Source organism: Thamnophis sirtalis, unplaced genomic scaffold, assembly GCF_051295495.1.
Source record: "Thamnophis sirtalis isolate CommonGarterSnake01/CBP01778 unplaced genomic scaffold, rThaSir2_p1.2 scaffold_15, whole genome shotgun sequence".
In the NCBI taxonomy this organism is placed as follows: Eukaryota; Metazoa; Chordata; class Lepidosauria; order Squamata; family Natricidae; genus Thamnophis; species Thamnophis sirtalis.
In genome coordinates, this window is record NW_028261395.1 from 28,201,053 (window position 1) to 28,220,192 (window position 19,140).

The following is a 19,140-nucleotide window of genomic DNA, read 5'->3' on the forward strand; positions in this document are numbered from 1 at the left end:
TGAGATTCTTACTAATTATCTGGTACCTTGGAAAAGAAGAAAGCAAATGAACTGCAGGATACTTCAAAGATTGCCAATGGTTAAAGAAAAAAACCCTATTCATGGCTTAGCAGTTTACAATACTAATAAAGAAGTATTACTATTTCACACTGATTCTGTGTAGCAGCCTCTCAAAGTACCATTAATAGCTCTACACACTGACCCTCATTAAATTAAAACTGGGCATGCAATAAAGTCTTTATTTAGCAATAATCTTATTCATCTGAAAAAGCTATTCTAGATTTGGTTTTAATTTATTTTAAGTTTATTTTAAAAATTATTTGAACCTGGCTTGTTATTAGCATACTAGGAGCACTTGTCTTTCAATATCTGTGCCAAGGAAAATTTGGTTTGCTTCAGAAAGAACATACTTACTCCTGTTATTTTCTGGTAAAGACATGGTTAAAATGCAAGCAAGGCCCGCAAATATCAAAAAAGCAGCTGTACTTTTACGTCTTCCTGACCTAGTGCAGAAAAATAGTACAAATTTATATTGGATTTCCACAGATACATGTTTTAGAATATTTTTATTCATTATTCCATATAACTGTTTAAAAGAAATGAACCTAAACTGCAGAAGGGCAAGCAGTTATCAACAAAACAATGTAGGAAAATAATAAATATGAATTTCTTTCCACATTTCAATAGGAGTACCATATTTTTCAAAGTATAAGACGCACCTTTTTTCCTCAAAAAAGAGGCTGAAAATCTGGGTGCGACATACATCAAATACAGCATTTTTTGCCTCCCGAAGCCCCACCCCCTTCACCAAAATGCCTGTGCATACCTTTATGGAGGCTTTCATAGAGTTCCTGGGGGCTGGGGAGGGCAGAAATGAGCAAAAAAACAAGACCTTTTTTGCCCCCCCAGCCCCCAGCAGCACTCTGCAAACCCCACCCCCAAGGCTATTCATGCCTTTTTTTTAAAAAAATAGCGGGCCTGTTTTTGCAAAAACAGACCATTTTTGGGAGGTTTTTTTTTCTTTTGGAAAGCTCTTTAACTGATCGATGAGAATCACATTGGTCAAGTGCTGTGCCAGCAGAAACAAAGTCTTAGGTGCTGCAGATTGTCACCGATTTCCTTCTCCAGCACATGAATACACCATGCCCACAATAAAAAAAATTGAATACCACCACTGCTTGGAATACCACATCCAGTTCTGGTAAATCACAATGCAAACAAGATACTAAGACACTAGAAAGAATGCAGAGAAGAGCAACAAAGATGATTAGGGGTCTGGAGGCTAAACAGTACAATAAATAGTTGTGAGAACTAGGTATGTCTAGTCTAATAAAGAGAAGGACTAGGGATGACATGCTAGGAGTCTTCCAATATTTGAGGGCTTGTTACACAGAAGAAAGGGTCAACCTATTCTCCAAAGTAACTCAGGCAGGACAAGAAGTAACACATGGTTTTTAAAGAGAGAAATTTCGTGACAGTGAGAACAATTAATCAGTGCAATTAATGGCTTGCCTCCAGAAATTGTGAGTGCTTAATCACTGGAGGTTTTCAAGAAGAGGTTGGACAATTACTTGTCCAGAGTGATATGGGGTCTCCTGCTCAAGCAGGGGATTGGACTAGAAGACCTCCAAGGTCCTTTCCAACCCTGTTATTCTATATCCTTTTGTAAAAATAAAAAGAAGTGTGAGATGTATGAAGTCATTTTTAAAAATCTTCATTCGTAACAGCATTTCTGAGCAGATTTGATACATTTATCTATGCTGAAAATGTATATAAACTAATTAACATATAGAAATAAATTCAAGAGTGATGTTACTCTATACCATGCTATCTAAACATAGAAATAGAAAGTTATTGATCTTACCAAGATTTCTCAATGAAAAACATGCAAAGTGGAAATGCTGGAACTTCTACGAGACCAGAAAGAGCCACATTTAAATAAAGATTTCCTCCTAATTCACCGGCATTCAGTGTTAAACCGTAATATACAAAGCTGCACACATACCTAAAGGTATTAATGAAAGATTGGTTATTTTAAACATGTATACAGATCATGTAAGCTTTAATTACTTGTATACTAAATGAAGACAAATATACAATAGACAAATACCAGCTTATGAAGCAGTGAAGTTCTAAATCATGTACTAAATATGGTATTTTTAATTCTATTCAATTGTGTCCAATTTTGGAGACTGCTTGGACGAGTCCCTGCAGATTTCTTGGCTAGGTTTTTAATTGGGTTGCCAATGACTCTTTCTACGAGGCAGAAAGTGATTTGCCCAGTTGGTTTTGAGCCCAAGGCAGGGCTAGAACTTACAGTCTCCCAGTTTCTAGCCTGATGTCTTAACCATTACACCAAACTAGCTCTGTGAATGTTTGCATATCTTCACAAAGTTTGGAAATTATTTTTTCCACTAGAATTTGGATTAGAAAATCAGTGGATAGAAATAAACAAATTTGCCATACATTCATGTATGTTTGTTATCATAGACTATTCTGGTTTTATTTCAAGGCAAAGGATGCTATAACATGAATGATTCAGATCACTGGTATTTGATCCAAAATCTGACTGTTTAAAAACAAGTTTTCATTTCAACTAGCTGCACAACATTTAGTTCATTCATGTTTTCACATTTCTGCCATTTCTAGTAGAGATTAAGGAAAAGCCTTTATCCACAAAAGGAAAAAAGACAAGTGTATGAGATAGGTTTCATTTGGAATAGCTCAGCAGGGGTATTTGCCTATTAATTATTCTTATGTTTCTGGCTCATTAGTTTAAATTTGTTTTATCTAATGATCCTTGAATTCTAATAAGTCACACTAAGTCCTGAAAACCTGTTTATTCCTTTTATAGCCTGCTGCATTATACAGTCCTCTTTTCTACTACCTTATTCTGAGAAGAAACCATTATGAAGGGGAGATGGCATTTCCTCCTGTTTCATTATCAAGAGAAGAAAGAGACCAGGAGAAAACCAATCATAGCCTCCAGCTATTGGCAGAATTTTGTTGAGAGGACTTTGGGAAGATGACACTTGGGCACAATGGAAATAAGCAGGGGTGAGCTTCAAAAATGTCAGCAACAAGTTCTCTGTCCTGTTGCTGCATGGCCATGGCCATGGTGGATGTGGCCTAGTTGGCCTCCTGCACCACGGGGGGGGGGGGGGGCGTTTTGCCTTCCCAAGGCTCTGGAGGCTTTCCTTGAGGCTCTGGAGGCTTTCCTTGAGCCTCTGGGAGGGTGAAAACTGTCTCCCCCGGCCTCTGGAGGTCCTCCAAAGGCCGGAAATGGGAGGGCCATTTTTGCCCTCCCTGAGCCTCCGCACAGGCCCTGCACTTATCTCGCATCCAAAACGGGCCATGTGGAGACTCCTGGGAGGGGGGGGAGGGGGGAGTGGCTGCAGCCAGCCAGGGATAGGATTTGGAGTTCTCCAAACCGGCCATAATGTTAGCTATGGGTTCTCCCCTGGAAATAAGAGTTCAGGATACATTGTGACAAAAGGAAACGACATGAAGATGATTGTCAAGAAATATTCAATCTTGCACAGTGAAATTTTCAGTTATATTCCTTTTTGGGAAGAATTTGGAGGCAGAATGTGACCGGATGCATTGTTACACTGGGTTCATCAGGCACACAAAGCCACCTAGTTCTCTAGGCACTATGTTGCTAGAAAAAGATCTGGGATACATATACCTGATGAGTCCAAAGTAATGACGACATTGGCCCTATACTGATCAATGTTTAGCAAGACATGCAGAGTATAGATAAATTTCCCCCTCGTTAATAGAAGCCTGGAAGTTATATAAATCTTTGTTAATGAAGGCATGACAGATGGAACACCGTATCTGTGTGTCCTGAAAGTGTACAAAAAGGAAGGTGGACCGTATATATCATTCTAAAGATAAACTCTTTGTCAAACAGTATCATTTGATGGTTTTACCCAATTAAAATATTTTTTCTTTTTAAAATGGGACTCTTTTTAGCTCTTATTCATATAAGCACATAACCTTAGGAATGTATAAAGAGCACAGATCCAACTGAAAGCCAATACAACATTTACTTACTTTTCTTGCTCATGGCAGTCATCTCGGTAAGATTTGTATCATGTTAATGAAGTTACCGAAATTTGGAAAATGGAACAAAAATTCTCAAATTCTCTACCTATTTTCTGAAGTGATTCCCAATAGCCAGGAAACAACTGTTTACCATTTTCCCTTATTATTATTCTGATTACTTTGAAATGAATTTATCTATGTAGTCCATAGGGACGTGGTAGCTCAGTGACTAAGACATGAGTTTGTCGATCAGAAAGGTTGGCAGTTAGAATCCCCAGTGCCGCGTAACGGAATGAACTCCCGTTACTTCTCCCAGCTTCTGCCAACCTAGGAGTTCGAAAGGACATAAAAATGCAAGTAGAAAAATAGGGACCACCTTTGGTGGGAAGGTAACAGCATTCCGTGCACCTTCGGCATTTAGTCATGCTGGCCACATGACCACGGAGATGTCTTCAGACAGCACTGACTCTTCGACTTTGAAAGAGATGAGCACCACCCCCTAAAGTCGGGAACGACTAGCACATATGTACAAGGGGAACCTTTACCTTTACCTTTTTATGTAGTTCATAATTATCACCCAAAGCTGTTATGTTTACATGGGATCATTTAAGTCAAGTCAAAATCTTTTTATAAATTACCAGATATACATCAAAATGACTGTGCGCCATCGAAGGACGGGATGTGTAACCAGGGTGAGGAGCCCAGGGGTGGAATCGTCTTTCTTTATGGCTCCTTTGCATGGCTTCAGTTTTACCACCAGCCTTTCTTTCCCATTGCGAAGAGCCATGTACTGCAGTACATGCTCTGCTTCTGCTGTTCTGCCTTGAGAATACAACCATCTTGGTGATTCAGGAAGCATGCTGAAAAAAGTAAACCATGAAGGAGAAATGCATACACTTAAAAAGGTTCTTTTTGAATCTGTATACTGTACTAACAGAAAAGGTTATCCAGCAGGGGAGTTCCCACTCCCTCCCATTCCTTTTCCTATAAGCATTTGGCTTTCTTAAAGCCATTTGGTTATTGGTTGGCGGCTAACTGTCCTGGGTGGCAAAAAAACAGGATGAATCCTCCTTCAGTGAATGGGCAAAATTGCCCAAAGAGTAACACTGGTGGAGAAGGAGGTGCAGCCAAGGGTAGGAGATGAAAAGTCCCATTCTGATAGCAATTAGAATTATATACCATTTTACAGTGCTTTACAGCCCCCTCTAAACAGTTTACAGTGTCAGCCTATTGCCCCCAACAATTTGGGTCCTTATTTTAACCACTTCGGAAGGGTGGAAGGCTGTCAACCTTGAGCCTGGTGAGATTTGAACTGCCAAATTGCAGGCAGTTCGGCAGGCAGCAGAAGTAGCCTGTAGTATTGCACTCTAATCACTGCATCACCGCAGTTCATGAAAGGTACACAGAAATTTGGATAAAATATGAAACTTATTTGTGTCATCTTTTACAATGATTAAAACATATAACGCACAGAATAATAGCTTCAATATTATTCAAATTTAACTGGCATGGACTTCATTTAACATGACAAGTGTACTACAACTCACATGACATAATTGTTACACTGATTCTGATTGTAATATAATTGCAGATATGCAGAGAAATGGCTCGGTCTCACTCATCCTTGCTCAGTAGTGAGATTCCAAATCTTTTCCTACTGGTTCTACGAGAGAGCGCTTCACGCGCGCAGCACTCAAAAACCGCCCTCAGTGTCAGCGCTGGTGAGCTGAGCTGTTTTTTAGCTCAGCTGAGGCGCAGCAATCTGCTCTGCTGCGCAAATCAGCTGAGCTAAAAAATAAAGGAATATAGAACAGGGAACGGCGGGGTGGGAGGGTGGGGCCAGCAAGAGGTGATATTTGCCAGTTCTCCAAACTACTCAAAATTTCCACTACTGGTATGCCAGAACTGGTCCGAACTGACTGAATACCACCTTTGTTGCTCCCTCTCCAGACTGTTTTCATCACAATTATATGGCATGCATCAGTGATCATTTATGCTAACCAGGCTCAAAAATATGCAACTGATTTTCAATATTTCTTTTAGGAGTACATTGTCAAGTCAACTAAAATAATCTGCTTAATAATTCCTCTGATTTCATTCAGAATATAAAAATGTCAATGTTTTCTCTCTTTAATATCATCCTGTATATTTGGGTTAGTGTTTTACACTTGTCTACTGGGAATATTAATTATGACTTACAAAGAAAGAAGAAAAAAGAAAACTCCTGGAGAATTTGATACAAAGGCAAGAAGACGCCAGTCTCTTATGTAATAGCCCAGTAAGGCATAAACAGCTATGCCAAATGCAAATGTCAAATTTGTCAACGAGCCTGAAGATACAAACAAAAACAAAGAATTTTATAAAATACTGGGAAAAAACCCAAGACATATCAGCACTACACCCATATTAAGAACACAATTTATTATGCTAAGTGTATAATTTACATGAAATCGTATTAATTATAAATTCACAAATAGGTAAACAAAGCAATAATTAAAATATTGAAACCAAATAATTGTAAAGAATCATTACTCATTTTCATACATAATAATATACTAATTATAGTAAAGTTATTCACTGAATAATATCTTTGTGATTTGTCAAGTTGTCAACAAATTCAGATTAATTTACCGTGAAACATTTTGATTATTTTAAGTTCATAACATGCGGTGCAAGCTGTTAATCCTTTCTTTGTTTAAGAAATTAGATTCTCATTGTTTAAAAATATGACTTTGGGCAGATATCAATCATGACAACAAGTTTAACAGGCTAAGGAAGGGTAAGGTCACAACATTAAGATATCCAGGATACTTTAACATAGCTTCCTACCTTGGGATGAGATATACAGATTAAAGCACAGGGCAAAGTAGTATTTTTCAATGTTATTAGCAATTCTAGCCACATTTGTATGGACATAAAATCTCACTTGAGCTCAATGGAGTATACTCTAAACCTACAATCTAATACACATTTACTTAATTAAAATACTTAAAACAATGGAATTCAGTCCCAATCAACTACAGGTAATCCTTGTTGAATGATTGTTCATTTAGCGGCTGTTGAAATTTACAATGATGCTGAACTAGAGGAATTTTCCTTGTATGATCCTCATAGTTGTAGATTGTTGCAGCATCTCCAAAGTTAATGGGAAAGCTAGCACGAAGCAGGGTAGATAAAAAATGATTTTTTTAAAAATAAAAAAAAAGATTTTTTTTAAATTGGATTTTTTTAAAATTTCAATTGGATTATTTTTATTTTTGTTTATATTTTATATTTATATTTATTAAAATTTATTTTAATAACATGCTTTCAGAATAAAAATCTATCTAAAGATAGTTCTCGATTTAAGATACATTGATAATGTAGTTTATTCAGCATGAAATAGAGCTTAGTTATGTAGCATGAGGCTGTATGTTCTGCAATATTTACATTTTTGGTACACTCATTCAATGAATCCAAGCTCTGCGAGATGAGAGAACATCCACTGCATTAATGCATTCACACAATTTCACAGTAACCATGAGATAAATCATAAAATAAAGTTCAGGAATATTCTTTTATCCCATTGTTTTGCAAACCTATGCACACTACAAACTGTATGATTGTTTGAAGAGAAATGCATCTGTACCACCAGGCTCTAAGGGTGAGGAAGAAGGACAAGCAGTAAAAATGAAGTGAAACCTTCTAAGCAGCTTATAAATATACTATTAAAGAGCACCTGTCATTTCAGTTCCATCATGGCAGCGCCTGTTAGCGGGCATCCACTCACCTGCTGCCTGCCACGTCCCTCACCTTATTGTGTCATTGCTGCATCACCAGCCGTCCCATTAAAGTGAATGGGACTGTCGGTGTGTCAACAGTGGGTCAGAGGAGGAGCCACTACGGGACAGAGGTGACAGGCGCTCTTTAAAAATTATGATTTAAATCAAGTTGGTTTAAATCAAGCCTTTTTACTATTGATTTAGATGATTTAAATTTACTTGATTTAAATCAAATCCACCCTGGCAGGAGGTCATAAATGGAAATCACACGACTGCACAGGATTCACCTAACAATGATATGGGTGACTGCTGAAACTGTTGTTATAAGTAGTAGTGGCCAGATGAGGTCCCATTTTACCATTCCATTACTTAGCAATGGAGCTCTCAGTGCCAATTACCATAATTAAGCAAGGGCTATCCGTAATACATAGGGACTGGTTTCTATGTCAGTTTATTAAATTGAAATTTACGCTTACAGAACTTCTATAAGACATGAGAATTATAGGGGGAAAGTATTTGACATATATTGTTAATTTACAGTAGTGGCCAAAATTGTGGAAACCTTTGGGGAAAAGTGTATCTTTGAAGTTTGATGGATAATAACACCACTTGCTTTTGGAGTAGGACCATAAAATTACATATCAATGGAAAGATAATTTAATCACGAATGTAATGCAACAAACTTTGTTCAATTATCTGCATTCTATGAAAAGTTATACCCAAATATAGAAAGCCTTAAAACCCAGTTAACAGAAGCAATCGTTCAATCTTGATTTCACATAATAACAGCTGCAGAATTAAAAGACTTGGTTCACTCCATGGGAAGACATTGTAAGACCATAATTCATGCTAAAGGTTACCCAACTAAGTATTAACTAACGTGGTGATAATTTTTGTATATTTCATTTTTTGTATTTGTTTCACTTTTCTTTTTTATAACTGCTATTCTAATAGCAAATCCTTCAAAACAGTTATTGCATTATATTCTTGATTAAATTATCTTTCCATTGATATATAATTTTATTGTACTACTAAAAAATGTGGTGTTATTAGCCATCAAACCTCAAAAATACTGTACACTAAGCAACACAAGCACAGTTCACAGTAGTTTAAGACATTGTCATCATGACAAAACACACATCACCTGGGTACTTGAGAGACCGCCTCCTGCCAATTACCTCCCATAGACCTATTAGATCCCACAGACTAGGCCTCCTCCGAATTCCATCTGCCGGCCAATGTCGACTGGCAACTCCCCGGGGGAGGGCCTTCTCTGTGGCTGCTCCGGCCCTCTGGAACGATCTCCCCATTGAGATCCGGACCCTCACTTCCCTTCCGGCTTTCCGCAAAGCAATTAAGACCTGGCTGTTCCAGCAGGCCTGGGGCTGCTGAACCTTTCAGCCCCATTCAAAGGCTATGACTGTTGTTGCTTTTAAAATGTGTATGTCTTCTTATTTTTATTTTTATTTTGTACCCCCTTCCCTTTTGATTGTTAGCCGCCCTGAGTCTCTCGGGAATAGGGCGGCATACAAACTGAATAAATCAAATCAAATCAAATCAAATCATCAATGCTACTGTGAAAAGCAACGGGCAACAGTTCTCCTCCCCTGCCCTTGACTAAATTTTAACTATCTTAGTTAGCTCAATGTCCAAAACATACTAAACCCCACAGCACCTGAGATGGCAGGCTGCAACTGGCAACGGAGCATCTCTTCAACCTCTCAAAGGTCAGCTTATCAGGGAATCATACATAAGACAAGATAATTTAACAGGAGAAATAAATCATATAAGGAAAGTAACCAAGAGCAGGAGATGAAACAGGAATAGACAAAATGGAAAGTGCCTTGGGGAAAAAAGAAAAATAAATCAACAACAGAATATGAACACAGGACGTTGGTTACATTTTTAGAAGGGAAAGGAAGAGAGGAAAATAATACAGAACAAATATAAATAAGGAGATTATTTTTCAAGATGTCGCCTTAGCCCGTTTTTAAAAAGTATAACTGAAAGTTTCCTTTCTTGAAAAAAAAAAAAAAGATTGGATGCCCATTAGATCAAGTTGATGTATCTGCCATCTCTTGATGATAGTTTACAGTGGAGGCTATATCAAAACTTTAGGATGTGGGCTTTCCATCATCAATGGGGTTTCCATTGTTCTCTCATACCATCAAAACTGCAACACAGAAATCTTAAACCTCTAAAGATGATTTGGCAGCTACCACAGACAAAGGGAGGTAAAGAAGTAATTTATCGGAGTATAAGACGCACCTTTTTCCCTCAAAAAAGATGGTGAAAATGTGGGTGTGTCTTATACACTGAATACAGCATTTTTGGCCTCCCCAAACTCTGCCCCATTTGCAAAAATGGCCGTACATAGCATTTAGGGGGCTTCCAGAGAGCCGTTTTGGGGCATTTTTGCCCCCCCCCCCAGCCCCCAGGAGCACTCTATAAACCTCCTGAAGGCTATGCATGCCCTTTTTGTTTTTTGTTTTCACAAAAAATGTCATTTTTTGCTCGTTTTTACCCACCTCCAGTCTCCAGGAACACTCTACAGGCCTCCTAAAGGCTATGCATGACCCACTTTTTTTTGACAAAAAATGGGCCCATTTTAGCAAAAAAAACACAGGCCGTTTTTGAGAGGTCTGCAGAGTGCAAATTTTTTTCTTAATTTGCCTCTTCAAAATCTTGGTGTGTCTTATACTCTGAAAAATACAGTATTTAGTAATGTCAAAACTTTCTACTATACAGAGGATCATGTGGTTTAATCATTCCTCCTGGAAGCTTCAATTCTTTGACTGATAGATAGATATGGATACAATTATGAATATACAGTGCAATATAGAAATCTGTGATGTTGTAAAGGTTTATTTTTCACAGACAGGGTGGATAAAAATCAATTATTATTTTTTAAAAATAAAAAAAATCAGATTTTTAAATTTAAATCAGATTTTTAAAATTTTAAACTGGATTTTTTAAATTTTAAACTGGATTTATTTTTATCAAATTTATTTTAATAAAATGCTTTTGGAATAAAAATCTATCTAAAGATAATTTTAAATTTAAGATACATTAATAATTTAGTTTATTCAGCATGAAATGGAGCTTAGTTATGTAGCATGGGGCTATATATTCTGCAATATTTACATTTTTGGTAAACTAGTTCAATGAATCCAAGCTATGCAAGCTGAAAGAACATACACTGCATTGATGCATTCACACAATTTCACAGCAGAGATAATTGCTCTTTAAAAATTATGATTTAAATCGAGTTGATTTAAATCAAACCTTTTTACTAGTGATTTAAATCAACTTAATTTAGGGAAATAGAAGAACAAGATTTAGACTGTGCACTTTCAGAAAGGATATTTTAAGGCAATGGTATTTAGACTAAAACACTAATATTTCAACAATAAATAGCTTTTAATTTTTTGATACACTAGAATTTTAACAATTGTGTTTCTTTTATCATGAGTTAAATCCTCAAATATTACCTGTCATTGCCCAGAAAGATTTTCCTACATATTCTTGTGTCAAAACAAAAGACACTAAGGACATTCCGCCATTTGTAATTCCAACAAAAAAGCGTGAGGCTGCAAATATTTCATAATTTGGAGCAAATGCTGAAACATATCCAAAAATGACATCCATAAAAAGCCCTGCACAAAAGATATGCAATAAAGAAAAATTAATATAGTGCAATCCAACCGTATCCAGAGACTGCTAATCACGATGGCAAATTTATAAACGGAAAAAGACAGAAAGGAAATTACCAGTTTTTTCCATAATGGTTTAAGAAAACTAGTATAATTATTATCTTCTAAGCAAATATATATTCCACATTTTCTAAAGAAAAAGGTAAAATATTGGAGATGCAATCCTAATGAAATGTATTTCAGATGTGATGTTATTAATTCTGAATTTAAAATATTGTGGCAAGAAACAATAAATGGTACATTTACTGTGTTTCCCCAAAAATAAGACAGGGTCTCATTTTATTTTGACCCCCAAAATATTGATTGGGTCTTATTATCGGGGGGCTTATTATTTTTGAGGTGCAGGAAGCAGCGAGTGTGGTCACTTCATGGTTGCTGTTGTGTTGCAATATTTTCAGGGAGGGATTGTTTTAGTGCATGCACTCAAAAGCCCAATGGGGCTTATTATCTGGGGAGGTCTTATTTTCTGGGAAACAGGGTATTAAGAAAATGTGTGGTGCAAGATGTGACTATGTCAGGTCCTATAAAAAATATGGTAGTTGTTTATATGTTATGTTTCACTGCTTTCAAATGAAAATCCTATCCTCCTCATGCCTAATTTTAACTGAGTCTCTCATGATATATAGGTTGTCCTCAGCAACATACGTGCTAAGTACTGGTCTAAAACCAATGTTCCTGCTAAATTATGCCCATAGGTGGCCAAGCAGCATTTGTGCACCCGTAGTCTTTGCTTGCTTCTTGCCCAAACCCCAGCAGCTTCAAGAGTTCTCTTCCAGGTATTATGAGCTGCTGCTCTTCAAAGCTGCATTTCAGCAGAAGAAAGGTCCCCTCTCTGCTGTCCCCCAACTTAACCAAAGGTTGCCTAGACTATCTCAACTACTGCTCAAAAGTTTTCAGCTTTCTTGGCTTAGACCAGGGGTGTCAAACTCAATTTCACTGAGCACAACATCAGAGTTGGGTTTGACCTTAGCGTGGCTAGGGTGGGCGTGGTCAGCTCGACGTCACTTGTGTTGGGGCACCTGTGGTGGCCCAAGAGCTCTGCCAGCAAAAATGGGCTCCCAAGCTCCATTTTTGCTGGCAGAGGGTTGCAGGAGACGGTTGCAGCCAAAAATAAAGCTTGGAAGCCCACTTTTTCTGGCAGAGGCACTGTTGGCTGATCCTTCGCTGTTTCCAGGGCGGCCCTGTGGGCCAGATCTAAGCACCCCGTGGGCCGGATCCGGCCCCCGGGCCTTGAGTTTGACACCCCTGGCTTAGACAAAAGGCTTGAGAATAATCAAATACATCCATAATATACAATGGCTATTTAACATCTTACCTGATAGATACACAGGCTTTCTGCCCAATTTATCTGACAATGGGCCAAACAGTATATTTCCAATGAGTAACCCACCAAAATACAAGGATGAGGCCAGGCTCACTTTGTATGCTTCATGTTTGATTAAATACCACTATGGAAGACAAATTAAAAAAGAGACTATTTTCATTTAAAATACTACAATTCCAGTGATTGCCTCTAATCACAGTAAACTCCCAAAACTGCTTTGTCCACTCATTTTTCTTTCAGTGGAATAATCGCTTTGGGGGGGGGGTAGGAATTTAGGTTTTGTTTTTTGGAGGTGAAAACCTCAGGAATTGGGCCAAGATCAAATTCCCAAGCTGCTCAAAGGGTTTATGATTTATGCTGAAATATAAAAATGAATGGTAAAAAAGATAGTAAGTACATTAAATAACAAAGAATACTATAAATTATTTTTGCTTAACCCTATGCTGTCATATGATTTAGGTTATAGTAACAAGTAGAAGTAGTCCTCATTTAGCAACCAAAATTGGGCGAGTGAAGCACCTGCTAAGTGGGAAATCACATGACCGTGACTGTGCTTTTCTCTTCTATGCTCCCACCTTTTGAGATGCGTAGTTTTGGCTGGGAACCTAAACTGCATAAAAATATTAACTCACGGGGAAAAAAAATACTTGCCTCTGTTGCTATAGATGTGAAGTTACTGGTAAACCTGACATGTTTTGCAAGAGCTTCTGTATTACTCAGAATTCCTTCTTGGTCAAGATGATATTCTGGGATAGCTCCCACAAGAACAATAAGCATAGACTGAAAGGCAACAAACACCTTAAAAGGGAAAAAAAGAGGTAATTTATGGTAAACTGTCAGCTCTCTCTCACACACGCACATTTGTTCATGGATCATAGCTTTGGGGGGAGGGTGGATATTGAAAACATTTCACATACAAATTGGTCTAATATACACAGAGTTCCTAGCACACAATATTAATACTTAAAAGAAAATGTTCTGATCAGTGGCATGTATATTCTTCCTAGGAGCAATCTGAAATGTATTATACAGTATTTCATTGATATTCTACATATATTAACTGATTACAATCCAATGTGAATATAGAGGAAATGTATCTAAGAATGGCACAGAATTATGTGATGTCAATCTTTTGACTTTTCTAGATCAGGAAAACAGAAGCCACAAAACTAGTGGATGTCCACATCTTACAACAATAAAATGAACTTATAAGAGTTCATTTAGTGACCATTCAAAGTTACAACAGCAATGGAAAAAGTGTCATGACCATTTTTCACGCTTTATGGGTTGCAGCATCCCCGTAGTCATTGATCAAATTCAGACTTGGCAACTGACTCATATTTATGACGATTGCAGTGTCTCGGGTTCATGTGATTATTTTTTGCAAACGTCTGACAAGCAAACTCATCAGGGAAGCTGGATTCACTTAATAACCATGTTATTAATTTGACAACTGCAGTGCTTCACTTAACAACAGTGGCAAGAAAAGTCATAAAATAGGGCAAAACTCACAAAAACTGTCTGGCTTAGCAACAGAAATTTTGAGTTCAATTGTGGTCATAAGTCAAGGATTATCTGTAATAAATATTATTGAGTGACAAAATTATTAGACTAGATAAATATTATGGATATAATTTACCTGGACTTCATTAAGGCATTTGATAATGTAGACCACAACCTACTAGTTCATAAGATAGAAAAATGTGGGTTAGACAGCATCACCATCAGATGGATTCGTAACTGGCTAGCCAACCATACTCAACGTCCTCAATGAAACTGCATTTACATGGAGGGAAGTATGCAGTGGGGTACCCAAAACTTCTGTCTCAGGCCCAGTAGTCTTCAATATCTTCATTAATGATTTAGATGATAGATAGGCAACTCATTAAATTTGCAGATGACACCAAGCTGACAGGAATAGCCAACACTTCAGAAGATCGGCTTAAGATACAGAAAGATCCTGACAGACTTGAACATTTGGACCTAACAATATGAAATTCAATGGTGAAAAAAGTAAGGTTCTACATTTAGAAAAGAAAAGCCAAATATACAGCTTTAGTATAGGTGATACCTGGCTCAAAGGTAGTAATTGTGAAAGGGAACTTGGAGTCCTAGTGGACAATCATTTACCATATTTTCGGAGTATAAGACACACCTTTTTCCCTCAAAAAAGAGGTTGAAAATCTGGCTGTGTCTCATACATCGAATACAGCATTTTTTTTGCCTACCGAAGCCTCGCCCCCTTCACACAAAATGGCTGTGCATACCCTTATACCGACCAACTCTCTCTCTCTCTCTCCCTCCCTACCTACTGTATTTTTCTCTTTCTCTCTCCCTCTCTCTCCATCTACCTATTTATCTACTCTGTTCCCCTACCTACCTACTATATTTCTCTCTCTCTCCCTCTATCTACCTACCTACCTTTGCCTCTTCAAATCCTTGGTGTGTCTTATACTCCGGTGCGTCTTATACTCCGAAACATACGGTACATATGAGCCAACAGTGTGTGACAGCTGTCAAAAAAGCTAACACAGACCTAGGTTGCATTAACAGAGGGATAGAATCAAGTGTTAATACCACTTTATAATGCCTTGGTAAGGCCATACTAGGAATACTGCATCCAGTTTTGTTCTCCAGGATGTAAAAAAGATGTTGAGACTCCAGAAATAGTACAGAGAAGAGCAACAAAGATGACTGGGGGCTAAAACAAGGAACAGGTGCTGGAATTGGTTATACCTACTTTAATGAAAAGGACTAGGGGAGACATGATAGCAGTGTTTCAATATATCAGGGTTGCCCTGAGAAGAGGGAGTCAACCTATTCTCCAAAGAACCAGAAGGTAGGACAGGAAGCAATGGACGGAAACCAGGGGTGAGTTCTGGCAGGCTCTGCCGCCGATTTGCTCATGCACACTGCACGTGCACGCTTGATATGCACTGTGCACATATGCACAATGCAATAAAATGCTTCTGCACATGGGCAGAAGTGAAAACAGGATGGCAGCGCCTAAGGGAGAACCAGTTAGGGGTATGGCAGGCCTGGGTCGCTTCCAGTTCCAGTGCCCAAGGCCGCCAAACCACTACTGGTTCAGCTGAACTGGTCCAAACTGGTAGAAACCCAGCACTGATGGAAACTAATCAAGGAGAGAAGCAACCTAGAACTAAGGAGAAATGTCCTGACAGCTAGAACAATTAGTCAGTGGAATGAGTTGCCTCCAGAAGTTGTGGATGTTCTGGAAGTTTTTAAGAAGAGATTGGGCAGCCAGTTGTCTGAAATGGTACGAGGTCTCCTGCTTGAGCAGGGGGTTGGACTAGAAGAACTCCAAGGTCCTTTCCAACTCTATTCTGATTGGACTACACACGGAGTACAGTTGATCAACCAGCCATAAATCCATAGATATAGTTCCAACTCTGTTATTCTATTATTATAAAGAATAATATCGGAATCTTGAAAATCCGAGATAATTTCTCTTCCTCTAATAGCAAGAGAGAATCAAGTGGGGCAACCAAGTTTCATTCTGATGTTCCTGTTTTTCCAGGCTAAGGTGATGCTTTTGTAGTGGGTATTCATATAACCAAAGCTACATCCACACTCCTCTAGAAACATTCTAGAATCACGGGAACCAATTTTCTCCCAGAACCCTCCCACAGAACAAATAGCAGCCTCCAGTTGAGTTATAGATAGCAATCGTGCCACTATTGGCAATGTTTCATGCCACTATCCTTCTGATGAGCTGTACCAGTCTTTGCATACACTCAGGACTATCAGTCCTTAAATACCTATTTTAGAGAAGAAACATTCCATAACTTCTACTGCTAATCCTCAGATTATGATGGCAATTGGGATGGGATTTCTGTGGCCGAGAGATGCAGTTGTAAAGGGTAATGTCACATGTTCACAAGGCATAGCAACAGTAATCCTGGTTGCTATTGCAACCGCAAGTCTGCACAGGTGCTTGAGAGGACCTTACATGACTGGAGTTCTAGGCCAGCAGGTGATAGCTGCAGGTGCGTGGGAGAATGCCACAGATGGGCACTTCTGAGAGCAGGTGGGCTATGGAGTGGGGACTGCTACTGAGCCAGGTGGGCATGGTGTGTGTGTGTGTGTGTGTCTTGTGCTCCATAGCAGGGCTCCTTGGAAGAAAAGGCAGCAGGAGGTACCATGTTTCCCTGAAAATAAGACAGGATCTTATTTTCTTTTGACCCCCAAAATAAGCACTTGGTCTTACTTTCGGGGAGGTCTTATTCTTTTTGAGGTGCAGGAGGCAGCGAGCGTGGTCACCTCATGGCTGCTGCTGTGTTGCAATATTTTCAGGGAGAGCTTATGTTCAGGGGAGAGCTTATTGTAGCGCATCGGCCCAAAAGCCCAACTGGGCTTATTATCTTATTTGTGGGGAAATGTGGTAGGATGGAAGCAACTTCTGGCCTCCCCTGCCAGCTTCCCTATTGACTTTGCTTATGGGAAATTGGCAGGGAAGCTGACAAATGGTCTTCAAAGCAAAACAAAAGTCCAGTTGCCTCCTGAAAAAGCACCTTTGGGACTCACAAATGGTAACCATGTGACCATGGCTGGCTGCAATGTTGCAATCTCAAGACATTGACTGACTTTACAAGGCTTAAAGAAATAGTTCACCCAGCCTTGACCAAGTTTATTGCTTACTTTCCCCTCTATTCTATGTTCTTCCGGCATGCCTTGAAGGTCCCTTCCATAAATTTGGCTCCTTTTTCATAGCAGCCCCTCCCCTCCCCCAGCTATTCAGTAGGCCTCATCCTTTTCGCCTTCTGGAAGGTCCTAAAAAGCTGGTTCTTCCCCCAGGCACTGGGATTGAGCATCTGAGGGCATGTCGAGAGGATGAATATAAAACTGGTTAACTACTTTTAACATGCTTGGGATGAACACATGTTCATCATCAGATGAAAAATTAAAAACAAAATTAAAATTAAAAAAGAAAAAGAAAAAGAAAGCTATAAAACCTCAAGGGCAGACTTGATGGCCACTAGGGGTTTTTTTCCCCTGTCGGTTTTCTATGTTTCTACGACTGAAACGCTTTTCCATTTTTGTTCCATGTGTTTCTTTTCCTTCTTTTTTTAGGGCTTATTGTAGTAAGTCTTTTAAATAAATATATGATAGTTTCTCTTCTCTATGAGGCAAAGAAAAGTATATAGGAAATTAGCACCCACCCTTCTCCTAGAAAAATGAAATATTTTAGGAAATATTAAAAAAGGCAGGATATTATATTTCCCTGGATGAGAAAAAGAGAAACATGTTTTAAAGACAAAGCAGTTCCCTCCAGCTTCCTGCCCCCCCCCAACCTTTGTCAATGGGCCATTAAGGCCTGAGCCAGTCTATTCTGCATAATAAAGATCTACCTACTTCAGGCAGAGTCATAATAGGAGTCCCAAAGCCCTTTCATTGCATCATCACCCAGCAAGAGTCAACCAAGCTTGGGACTCAAAAGACAGACAGCCTACAAAATTAGCTTAAGACCCATGCTCCCTGGGAGTCTGATCACCAATCAGAGTGCATTTCTTGCACATGAAGGGAAGCTCTGGGGTGGGGCCCAGAGAGGACATAAAACCAGGGTACTCTAAGCATCTCTTCTCTTTTTTCTTCTTCTTCACCCAACATCTCCAAGACATGTGATCCCCTATTCCCCAGGACCTCAAACCATGTGGTCCTGTCCACTATTAAAACCATCTTTCCAAATAGCCACCATGTTTTCAATGTCTTTTTTCCCACTTGGAACTGAACCTGGGGATAGGACTTTACTCTCTCCCCGCCCGAATGCTGAGTGAATGTTGTGCTTTTATTGTTAATTATTTTTTACTCACATTTTCTTTTATGTCTTGCACTCCCCTCCCTCATTATTGTAAGCCGCCCTGAGTCCCCTCAGGGAAAAGGGCAGCCTATAAGTGTTCAATAAAACTCTAAAAAAACCTCTAAAAACCCAGAAGGACATTTCTTCCAACAAGTACAATCCTTGGTGAAATCATTTCAATGAAAGCAGGGCTTGCTGGGCCTACTTGGACTGACATAAATTCTGCAGCCAGTTGCATTGTCACTACAGGGACTACAACCCTGGGAGACAGAATAAATCAACCTTTTCTTAACAAACCCTTTGCTCACCTCCCATGATGCCATTTCAAATATTTAACAGGCAAGCTTATCAAAAACAAACACTTCCCCACTCCCCCAGATAACTTCTGACTTCCCAACCATGCTGGGCAAAGCTGCAGTTCTAAGAACCGAACTTTGTTCACGTTTAATGTGACACTATTTGAGTATTAGGAAA

General features: G+C 38.8%; 1 protein-coding gene across 4 annotated transcripts in view; it reads right to left on the bottom strand.

Moving 5' to 3' along the window:
- Positions 1-19,140, bottom strand: part of LOC106550260 (solute carrier family 22 member 15-like) — a 30,463-nt gene that overhangs the window by 7,883 nt on the left and 3,440 nt on the right. For all 4 annotated transcript variants that reach the window (XR_015695166.1, XR_015695165.1, XM_087702471.1 and 1 more), the window contains exons 2-8: positions 13,500-13,646; positions 12,840-12,972; positions 11,303-11,467; positions 6,250-6,379; positions 4,689-4,910; positions 1,865-2,005; positions 415-503 (exon numbers count right to left, since the gene is read on the bottom strand). Coding sequence is in view for 2 of the 4 variants with exons in the window: in XM_087702471.1 (XP_087558597.1) it covers positions 415-503; positions 1,865-2,005; positions 4,689-4,910; positions 6,250-6,379; positions 11,303-11,467; positions 12,840-12,972; positions 13,500-13,646 (1,027 nt within the window). In the remaining 2 variants the exon portion in view is untranslated. The remainder of the gene's footprint in view (positions 1-414; positions 504-1,864; positions 2,006-4,688; positions 4,911-6,249; positions 6,380-11,302; positions 11,468-12,839; positions 12,973-13,499; positions 13,647-19,140) is intronic.